The 11,836-nt window shown below is 30.4% G+C and overlaps 1 protein-coding gene across 1 annotated transcript; it reads left to right on the top strand.

Annotated features, from left to right (window-relative positions):
• Positions 1-222: 222 nt before the first annotated feature.
• Positions 223-1,028, top strand: ISF_09786 (O-methyltransferase, family 2; the record flags this gene model as incomplete). The annotated part of the gene is made up of 2 exons (XM_018853387.1): positions 223-601; positions 706-1,028. 2 exons carry the CDS (start codon positions 223-225, stop codon positions 1,026-1,028), a joined length of 702 nt encoding a protein of 233 aa, XP_018699425.1.
• Between the last annotated feature and the right edge of the window lie 10,808 nt (positions 1,029-11,836).

Genomic DNA, 11,836 nt, shown 5'->3' with positions numbered 1-11,836 from the left:
CCGCCGGAAGGAAGCATTACAGCGCCTGCACTAGCCTCAACATGTAATGTGGATGCAAGTGTCATTACGAGGGCTATGCGTGTACTTGTCGTGAGTGGCATTTTTCAGGAAACTGGACATGACGAGTATGCGCACAATCAGCGATCACTGGCCTTTCACCCGACCGCAGGCCTCGGAGGCTTCGTTGGAGTGTGTGTGGATATAATGCATGCTTGGATCACCATGCCAAACTACTGTAGCACACATGAGCCTCAGGAGCTGTACGACATCAGGAAGACTCCATTCGCATTCACAGCAGGCATGGAAGGCATGACATACTATGAGGTGCTGGACACGGATCCAAAGCAGCGCGGGCTGTGGAATATCACGCTACAAAACATGGCCAAAAATTTTCCAGTCCTCGGCATGTTTCCTTTCCACGACCTCAAAGCCCTCGAGGGACAAGGGTCGCAAGAGCGGCCATATATTGTGGACGTCGGTGGTGGCAGAGGCCAAGCCCTTCTGGCGATTCAAGAGGATTGCAAAGGGGCTTTCAGCGGAAAGGCTGTGTTGCAAGATACTCCCGCTGTCATAGACACCCTGCAATCCAGCGATATCCCTGGTATAAAGCCGATGGTGTATGACATTTTTACTCCGCAGCCAATAAATGGCAAGTATCTGAAGAGGAATTAGCACTCTGGACTATATATTAACGCCGCTGCTTAGGCGCCCATGTTTACCTCATGCGCCGCCTCCTGCACGACTTTCATGATTCTGAGGCGATCGAGATATTGCGAAACACTGCTTCGGCCATGGCGCCAGATTCCCGGCTGCTTATATGCGACATGCTAGTCCCGGACAATGTGGAAGTTTACGGGCCGATGACGCTGTATTGGCTAGACTTCTCTCTTCTCGCCATCGGGGGTAAGGAGAGATCCCTTCTTGAGTTTGAACGCATTTGCGCCCAGGCTGGTCTGGAAATTGTCAAGGTGTATCCATCTCGTGGTGACAATACTATTATGCTAGAGACGAGATTACAACGTCAGTAGGACTAACGGCGATAATGCCATTATGAATTACTCCTATGACAACGTACCAGTAAATTCATAATGTGCCACAAGGTAGTATTAATATAATAATGTTGTTGCTTAGATTATACGCGATTTAAATCTCTAAAGCAGTCGCCGTTAGTGTGATGGGCGTGGGGCTAGTTAGTATTAAGGCCTCGCTCTCACGCCGGTGTGGAAGGCTGCCACTGTAAAATCAGTGACTGCTGGCTGGCTGTCTCAAAGAGCCTTGTGCGAAGCCACGGTGCTTGTCGTAGGGCTAACTGGTTGGGTACAAAAGCACATTGGCGCGGTCCCGCAGCGTTAGGACTTCAACAACAGCGACACGAACGACGAGGAATCAGACGATAACGAACGTCTAATGGATAATGCCGATAGTGACCGGTACTATACTGTACCAGTACAGCCGACGCATTTACAAAGTTATAATTACTAGAGCAATTAATGCCACTACCACGTAAGGCGTTACTCTAGAATAAGTGTTAACTTATTAATATATGTCCTAGGCGGGATACGAGTGCGTCTATCGTCTAGAAACTAGCCTCTATACATCCGTTCACGGATGTTACTTAAGGAGCGTTAATAATAGATAAAGCTATTTTAACTGCTAGTAAATAAGAGAATTAGTTACTTACTTACACTATAACAGTGGCTTATCCCTAATCCACAGTTAGTCTGTTTCTTAGGTAGAGAGTCGGTTTAAATGCATAAAGTGCTAATAAGTAGTTATTATAGCGTAAGTCACGTTAGGAGATTACTCCTAATAGTAGAACTATTACTTAGATTAATTAGTAGAGATCTAGTCTAGCTATCTACTAGGAATCCCCTTCCTTATATATCCATCCTATCCTCTACTGTGTTACCTAGATCACTAGCTCACACTAAGGTAGTAATCCTTTCCTAGCTTATTAGCTCACTATAACCCTATAAGCCTATTATAGTCACGTGACTTCCTATCCTAATTAGGCGTCCTATAGGCGTCCCGCCTAGCCTCCTCCTTAGGCCGCCCTATGTCACTCTTATTCATTTATAATATTATACTCCTCCTCTATTAGTCTTATCCTTAAGGCTACTAAATTCCTTTTTAGTAGTAGGTTATAACTTCCCTCTTATATTATTATGTCCTAATATTATATTAAGCCGCGTTAAGAAGCCCCACTTATAGAAAAGTAATAAATGTAATACCTTAAAGGCTTTTATCGTCTTAAATAAGTATAATGTAAATATACCTTACTCTTACTATTTTAAGCATAAGAAGGAGTGTTATTTTATAGATAGTAAAACGTAATGTGAGTAGTGTGTTAGTTATAGTTATTCTTATAATAGTGTGATAGTGGCATCTTCCTATAGGTTCTTACGCCCTAGTTCCCCTTATATCTATTAACCTTAGGATAGTAAACCGCTTAATGGCTTAGTAAAAGAAGTTAAATAAGGATAAAGAGAAGGTAGAGGATTATTTACTAGAGTTATAGTCTTAACTTTCTTTAGTAGTGAATCGTTTAATAAGGATTTAGAAAATTCATTATTAAGTGAAGGATAAGAGCTATAAGTTATTTAAGTATAGAATATAGGAGCTAAATAAGGAGGATAATATCCTTCCTACCCTAGACTCTTATAAGTATTAGATAGCTTATAATCTTTAGGCTCTAGGTGTTCTTAATAACCCTAACTAGGCCTAATTTAGTGTTAGGGATTTCTCTAATCTAGGTCCCTTAGTTATACCTACTAATACTCTTATAGGAGGTCCTAGTAGTACTAGAGGTTCTTAATTAGTTCCTATATATTTTTAGAGTTTAGGTATCCTTTCTATTTAATAAGATAATAACGATTCTTTTCTATACTTTATACTTTAAGTATTTTCTTAACTTTATATTCATTTATATCTTTAATAGTAACGTCTATAGTGAGTATTATATTACTTAGTGCTTTTTCTAATAATAAAATATAAAACGTAGGATGTATCTTTATTCCCTTAGATAATAATAGTTTATAGTTAATACTATTAAAAGGTTTTACTTAACTTTTATAATTTCTATAAGACATTTTTAGAAGTTTAATATAAAGAGCTTATTTTAATCTATTATTAACTTTATAAGTACTCTATATTATATAATAATTATCTTAAAGAATATATATACTAATTCTTTTATATTACTTAATTCTATATATAGGATATAATAAGTATATTTTATTAATTTATTAATAATAACTCTTATTAATAATAACTAGGATACTATTATAGTATACTCCTATTATAGGTTCTTTAGATTTTAGTAATTTAATAATAAAGTCTATAGTGACTATTTACTATACTCTCTCTAGTAGTAGTATTAGTTATAGTTCCCTATAAGGTGTGTGTTATACTATCTTAGCTTTATTATAGATATTATATTTCTTAATAACTTTCTATACTATTTTCCTACTTTCTAGGAAATTATATAATCTTCTTAATCTATTAATTGTTTTCCCTACACCCTAATGTCTATATAATAGGTGTTTATATATTTCCTTAATAAGCTATTCTTAAAGTGTACTAAGAATATACTAATGTTTATTAAATAAGTAGTTACTTCTACTTTTAGTTATATATAGCTTTATTTCCTAATTATCTAAGTAGCTATCTTTCTTTATATAAGACATAATATATTATATCTATATATTATCTAGTTTAACTTACTAGGTGGCGCTAATTTCCCTAGTACTTAGAATAAGGTTCTTATCCTTATTATACTTAAGTAGTAAGTATTTAACTATTACTTCTATTAACTTTAAGTCTTCATATTAGCTTAGAGTGTCTACTCTACTATTAAGTGATCCTTTCTAATAGAGGATCTTAAAATTATAATCTATAAGGGTTTTATACTATCTAATTTATTATTTATTTAAATCCTTTATAGTTATAAACGTAGTTAGGTTCTTATAATTAGAATAAACTATAACCTTATAGTTTACACCCACTAAGTAGTATTACTATTCTTTAAATACTTAGATAATAACTATAAGTTCTTTATTATATATACTATAGTTAAGTTCTAGTTTATTAAGTTTCTTTAATAAGAATATAATAGGGTAAAGTCTCCTTTTATTATCCCTTTATCTAAGCTATCCTCTAATAGTATAATTAGATATATTAGTTTCTACTTTAAATAGTTTACTTAGATTAGCTATAAGAAGAACTAGCTCTTTTAGGATTTTATCCTTTAGGTCTTAGAATACCTTAGCTTCCTCTTCTATCTATTTAAACTCACTATCCTTCTTTATAAGATTAGTTAGTAGAATAGTGATTTCCCTAAACTTATAGATAAATCTTTAGTAGAAGTTAGTGAACCTAAGAAATCCTCTAACTTCTCTAATATTAGTGGGTTTAGGCTATTTATAAACGTTTATAATTTTAGATAGACTTATCCTAATTTATCCTAGTGTAATTTTATATCCTAAGAATTTAACTTTCTATTAATAGAACTTACTCTTTATTCCTTTAACTAGGAGTTTATTATCCTATAATACCTATAGTACTTTATATATATATTACTTATACTCCTTAAGAGTATTAGAATAGATAAGAATATTATTTAGGTAGATAATAATAAATTTATTAAGTTACTTTCTTAATACTATATTAATTATAGTTTAGAAAGTTATAGGTGCGTTAGTAAGACTAAAAGGTATTACTAGGTATTTAAAGTGTCCTCTTATAGTTTAAAAGGCGGTTTTCTACTTATAACTATCCACTATACGGATAAGGTTATAAGCCCCTTTTAGATTAAGGGTAGTAAACCATTAAGCTTACCCTAGTTTATCTTAAATCTCTATAATAAGTAGTAATAGGTATTAGTTTTTAATTATAATCTCATTTATTTTCTAATAGTTAATATATAGTTATAGCTTCCTATTTTTCTTTAGTACCTATAAGATTAGGTGTCCTACTAGTGACTCTAATAGTCGTATATATCCCTTCTATAATATTTCCTCTAAATATTCTTTAAGTACTTTATCTTACTTAGGATTAGTAAGATAGACTTTATTAAACGTTAGTTCTTTACTAGGCTAGAGTTTAATCTTATAGTCCTAGTATAAATAATACTCTAGTAGTTAGTCCTATTTCTAGCTCTCTACTAAATAGCTTACTATACTTTAAGTATTCTTTAGGAATCTCTATTATACTAGCTTTTAGCTTTTAAGTGATTATATATACTCCTTAAGGCTAGTTATAATTTAGGGAAGGTGCCTTTTATTAGCCACTCTCCTTTCTATAATCACATCCTAATAGATCCTACTAAAGTTAGTCTATTCTCTAGTTAACTTAGGGATTACTTACTTATAACTAGGGTATCCTTAATATAATATTATGTTTTAAAATCTCTATAATATCTAAAGAGAGAATATAGTTTATACCTTAGATAGATATAGGAAGTTATATAGTTTCCTAATCCACTACTCTATAGCTATACTTAATAGCTTCTCCTTCTATATTTATAAGTTAGTAGGGCTCGTTTTTCTTCTTCTAAAGCAATTATAACTTATTAATAAGTTTTAGTGAGATATAGTTTCCTTATACTCTACTATTAATTATTACTTAGATTAGTCTTCCTTTAATAAGGATATTAACTATAAAGTGTATAGTACTATTAATGTTTATAGTATATAGAGACCTATTAGATCCTTATTAATAAATTAGTCCTAATAGTAATAATAGTTATTATTTCCTAATCCTTTAGCTTTTTCTTTAGTTATTTATTCTAATAACCTTTTATCCTATTAGTATTAGTCTATTCCTCTTTTTATATATTCTTCTTAGTGCTTATATTAGTAATAGTCTTCTAACTATTCTATAGGAGCTAGGCTATAATCTAGTTACTTACCCTTTATATTAATTAGACTTAGGCTAGGTGAGTCTCTCTTTATTATATAGTTTCCTCTATTCTTATATTATAAGGTTATAGTGTAGATAGTATATAGGTTTTTATCCTTAATATAGTAACTTTCCTTATTCTTCTAGAGGATAAGTTCTAAGGCGTATTTCCTCTAAATTGTCTAGTAATAAAAGTGGGTTTCTAGATAAGGTTCATAGCCTAGAAAGCGTAGCTAGCTTAGGAACCACTTATATTTAAGTTTCTTCTAGAGGTGCTATCTATAACTATTATAATAGTATAAGGCTTATAAGATTATTATGTGTTCTTAATATAATATGTTTATTATAGGGTGCTTCTTTATATAGTAGGTTTCTCTTACTACTAGTTAGTAGAGTAGGTTAAAGAGTACAGTAGGGTTAGATACGTCTATTCCCTAGAGAGTGACTATAATAGGTTCTAGTCCTTCTTTTCTTATAGTGCTTTCTAGTGTGCGGGTAGATCCTTCCTCTAGAGTGGCAGGTACACATTTAGTGTCCTCCTATATTCCTAACTCTAGTGTAGACGTATATACTAGTGGCTAGGTTCTATACTCTTAGTCTTCTTCTTTAGGTAATAGCTATGTACTAAAGTTCTAGTCTTTATCTAATAGGGGTTTATTATAATAAGCCTACTTATTAGTATTAGAAAAGTATTCTTTACTATTAGCTATACTAATATTATGTATAGGTATATCCTTATAATTTACTATATATTAAGCTTCGCTTCTTTCCTTCTCCTATAGGCTTCTATTACTTCTTTAGAGCCTAACACTTATTTATAAAGTGTCCTTTCTTACTATAGTTATAGTAAGTTTTAGTTTTTTCTTTATTTATAGTATTAAGTTCTATTAGTCCTAGATGAGTCCTATAGGCCGTGGATCCTTAATAGCGTCTACTAGTGTTAGCTTAGTATTATAGTAGTAACGGGTGGTTTTATCGTCTAGTACCCTATACTCTATATTTAAGTCGCCTAGTATATAGTTAATTATTAACCTTAATAATCTTTTTAATAAATGTATTAAAGTCATCTAGTTAGTCTTCTTTTATAATCTCATCTTTCACATCCTCTCTTAGTCTATTATAGAAGAGCTCTATCTAACTATTATTATCCTAGTTAATATAAGTAGTAATACGCCTAAATTCGTGTGCGTAGTACTAGGCAGATCCTACTTGCCTTAGTGACTTAAGCTTATGTGTCGTAGTTCGCACCTTATCTAAGTCATTAAACGCAGTTTATAACGCTTCCTTAAAGTTTTTATACTTTATAAAGATGTATATAGTGTCGTTATTAGGTTTCTTATTATTAAGATAGTCCTAGAGTGTTAGCTCCTACTACTCTATAGCCTTACTAGTAAGAAGGTTTCTTATATAGAGGATCTTTATAGATTCCTTAGTAATAGAGTCGTTTACTTAGAGATAGACTTTAGTTTAGGTTAAGAAGGTGTGGATATTCCCTTTAGTTCTATTAAACGTATTAGGTTTAAGAAACTTAGGTATTATTATTTTTAGTTTAGATAGTGTATTATTCTTAAGCTTTATTTCCTCTAACTATATATAGAGGTACTTAACCTTAGTATTAAGCTTAATAATCTTAGTGGTTAGGTTAGTAACCTTAGTCACTAGGTTAGTGTCTATAGCTATTAGGTTAGTAGCTACTACTACTATATTAGTGTTCTTACTACTAGTAGTGGATATTATAAAGGTTAACTACTTATAGTTTTAAAGGTAACTTACTAAATAGGACTAATTAAAATATAATAGTAGCTTATCCCTAATCTATAGTTAGTCTATTTCTTAGGTAGAGAGTTAGTTTAAATATATAAAGTGCTAATAAGTAGTTATTATAGTATAAGTCATATTAGGAGATTACTCCTAATAGTAGAACTATTACTTAGATTAATTAGTAGAGATCTAGTCTAACTATCTACTAGAATCCCCTTCCTTATATATCCATCCTATCCTCTACTATATTACCTAGATCACTAGCTTACACTAAGGTAGTAATCCTTTCCTAGCTTACTAGCTCACTATAACCCTATAAGCCTATTATAGTCATGTGACTTCCTATCCTAATCGGGCGTCCTATAGGCGTCCCGCCTGGCCTCCTCCTCGGGCCGCCCTATGTCACTCTTATTCGTTCGTAACATACACCTCCTCATCTAATCGTGAATTTACTAATGAATAGGGGTAGGCCCTAAGTGTTAAAAGGGGCTACTCAACGAGGGGGCACTGAATGGAGTTTAGAAAACGCTCTTACGTCCTCTCAGCAATTTATGTATTACATACAAGCGGTTAAATAGCGCTCCATTCCTCGAGTAGCTATTAACTAACTAACTAACCGACATGTGTCCTTAGTGGAAGCTACTAGTAGGTGCTTCTGTTATTAGAAAGTCGGCCTATTGAGATCTACTTAAATGCGCTTAATATATGAGGGAGTGTGTAGTTAATAGCGTTAAGCCATTTAAGACTTAAATCGAACGATAACAGTTATTATTGGCCTTAAATATTTATCTTACTATTAAAAGGCACCTAGAAGCGGCCATGTTGCTATGAACTAGACACGGACGGGGTCTCATGAAGAGGGTGTAGGGTTCTTCACCACTAAGCTGCCCTTTTTAACTCTAGGCGTTAGAAACGGCTTCGATTTATTCGTCACCTATTCCTACAGCATCCCCAGAGGAAGTTAAAAGTAACGTAAGGCTTTTCTACGCCTCACATAGTATATTAAGCACTAGAACTAACTCCTTTTTATACATTTAAATAGCCTTAACACCTACTGTATTTTAGATACACTAAAAGAAGATAATATAAACTAGTTAAGCTTATTAGAAATAGATAGATAGATAGTATTTTAAGTTTAGTAAATTAATATTTAATACTATAATCTATAATTTATATATAATAGTAGTTTAATCCTAATCTATAGTTAGTGTATTTTTAAGAAAAGAGTTAGTTTAAGTATATAGAGTATAAATAAATAATAATTATAATATAAGTTATATTAAAAGAAGTCTTTTAATAGTAAAGTTATTATTTAGATTAATAAATAAAGATTTAGTCTAACTATTTATTAGAAATCCCTTTCTTTATATATTTATTTTATTCTTTACTATATTATTATTATAAATATACTAAAGTACTATAAATAAAGAGTAGAGTAGCCTAAAGAAGTAACTATAGAGTACTTATAAGAGTATAAAAATAAAGAGACTAGTTATATAATTAAATTAATAGAGGATTATAGTAATCTAGTACTAATCTAGGATTACTAGGATTATAAAGTAAGCTAAGTAATCTAAGTAATATAGTAGAGAATAGAATAGATATATAAAGAGGAGGATTTCTAATAGATAGTTAGATTAAGTCTCTACTAATTAATCTAAGTAATGATTCTACTATTAAGAGTAATCTCTTAATATAACTTATACTATAATACTATTTATTTATACTCTATATATATTTAACCTAACTTACTTTCTAAAAAATAGATTTACTATAGATTAAAGAAGAGTTACTATTATATTTATAGTACTTTTATAAATCTACTATAGTTATATAACTTCCTATTCTAATTAAGTATACAGCCCCACACAAAAAGTCTAGAATAGTGCGCGACGCGTTAGGCATCGCGCCATCAGCCTTCTAAACCTACACCTTCTTATATCATTAATAAATAATGGCACAGACCCCCGAAAAGCGTGCGTTTAGCACTATTATATTAGGAAATCGTCAAAGAAACCATCAATTCTTAAATGAAGCCCGTGCAGCGATTATTGCGGCTAAAAACGCGGGTGCAACACAGACCGAGATTACAGCTGAGTTTAACACGACTTAAAGCACTATCTTGAAGATTATTAACAGCTATAACACAACAGGCTATATGACTCTAAAGAGTCGCTCTAGGCGTCTAAAGAAGCTATCTCCTTAAGATATTCAAACTATAAAGTGAATTATTCATTAGAATCCTAGAATCTTAAAAAAGGTGCTAGTGAAGTTATTACTAAGCCCCGTCAATAGTCGCATAATTGCCTTCGCTTTAAAGGCTAAGGGCTTACGCCTCACTAAAGTAAAAGTAAAAATTCCACTAAACATAAAACATATAGAAGATTAGCTTTTATTCTATACCCTTTAGTTAATAAAAGATAAAGAATTTAATAAAGTATTTAATATTAAAGAAGGGGTATCTTCTAGACCTATCTAATATACTTAAGATTATCTTTTTAAATAAGTACAGTATACAGAATTATACTAGAAATCCTCACTTATAGGTATAGTGATATTTATAGGAAGTATATCTTCTAGAAATAGTTAATTTTAAATCCTATATTAAAGTAAATATCTCTATTATAGTCTAGGGAGCTATTTATAAGGGTGGTAAAAGTAGGCTTATTATTATAATACTAGAAGATATTTAAAAAAAAAGTATAAATTCTAAAATTTATATTATAACTTTATAAGAAGGCCTTCTACCTATATATGAAGATTATAATCATTTCTAGTAAGATAACATAAGAATTCACACCTTACGTGTGATAATAAGTTAGCTCTAGAGCTATAGAATATTAGTACTTAACTAGTTAATAAAAAGCCCTAATCTTAACCCTATTAAACATATGTAGGCTGTATTAAAGGAAAAATTATTTAAATTATTCCCTAACCTCTATAAATTTATAAATAATAAAGAGAATATTCGTAGGTTTAAAGCCTACCTATAGGTTACGTAGGAGGCGCTGGATAATGAATTAGTCTAGCGGTTATTAGGCTCATAGCCACGCTGTATAGAAGCAGTAAAGAAAGCGAAGGGTTTCTATACACAGTATTAAAGCCCTACTAAAGAGCTTTCTAAAAATATAGGTACTTCGTTTTTTACTATAAAAATGCGTGTGTTAGAGGTACCTTTATTTATAGGGTTCTTAGTGACGCGGTCGGTGGCGCTGATTATATTCTAGACTTTTTATGGCCTACTGTACTATAGTATAATAGTAGCTTAATCCTAATCTATAGTTAGTCTATTTCTTAAATAAAGAGTTAGTTTAAGTATATAAGTATATATAAGTAGTTATTATAGTATAAGTTATATTAAAAGATATCTCCTAATAGTAGAGTTATTACTTAGATTAATTAATAGAGATTTAGACTACTTAACTATAAGAATACTTCCTTTTTAAGTACTTATTTATTTTTTTATTATAACTCTAGATTAAAAGGCTTAACCTTTAATCCTTTAGATTTTATTCTTAGATTAATAGCTTAATAACTTAAGTCTTTAATCCTAAAGAGGTTATATAATCTCTTATCCTTTTAGTAGTTAGTATAATAAGCCTTATTTTACTTTATTTAGCCTTACTTATATATTTTATAGTATTTATAATATATAGGCACTCTATTTAGTCTCTTTCTTAGGCTACTCTATATTACTCTTAACTATTTATAATATTTAAACTCTTATAAAAAGAATAAAATAATAAAAGATTTAACTTTTTAAATAAAATAAAAAAAAACACTTATAGTTTTCTAAAGTTATTTTACTTTTTTTTATTCTATATACTTTAACTCTTTAATATTATTAATACTATTTATAATAGTATATATTCTTTTTTTAAATTATAATTTCTTCTTATTTTTAAAGTTAAAGAACTTTTTTTTTACTTTTTTTAACTTTTATTTAAGTTTAATATACTAAATAATAATATTCTATAATAAAATAAGTATTACTCTTTAAATACTCTAGTATAATAACTTTAAATAAATATACTTTATATAATAAAAAGAGTTTAAAGGAGAAACTAAATACTTAATAATACTTTAATTATTATAAATAGTATAAGAAAGTATTATTTAAAGAAAATAATTTATAAAAATAATTATAAGAAGATTATTATAATAAAGGATAAATACT

The sequence above is a fragment of the Cordyceps fumosorosea genome (genome assembly GCF_001636725.1).
Source record: "Cordyceps fumosorosea ARSEF 2679 chromosome Unknown scaffold_73, whole genome shotgun sequence".
NCBI classification, from domain to species: Eukaryota; Fungi; Ascomycota; class Sordariomycetes; order Hypocreales; family Cordycipitaceae; genus Cordyceps; species Cordyceps fumosorosea.
Note: the sequence above shows the minus strand (reverse complement) of the source record. Positions and strands in the feature narration are given on the sequence as shown.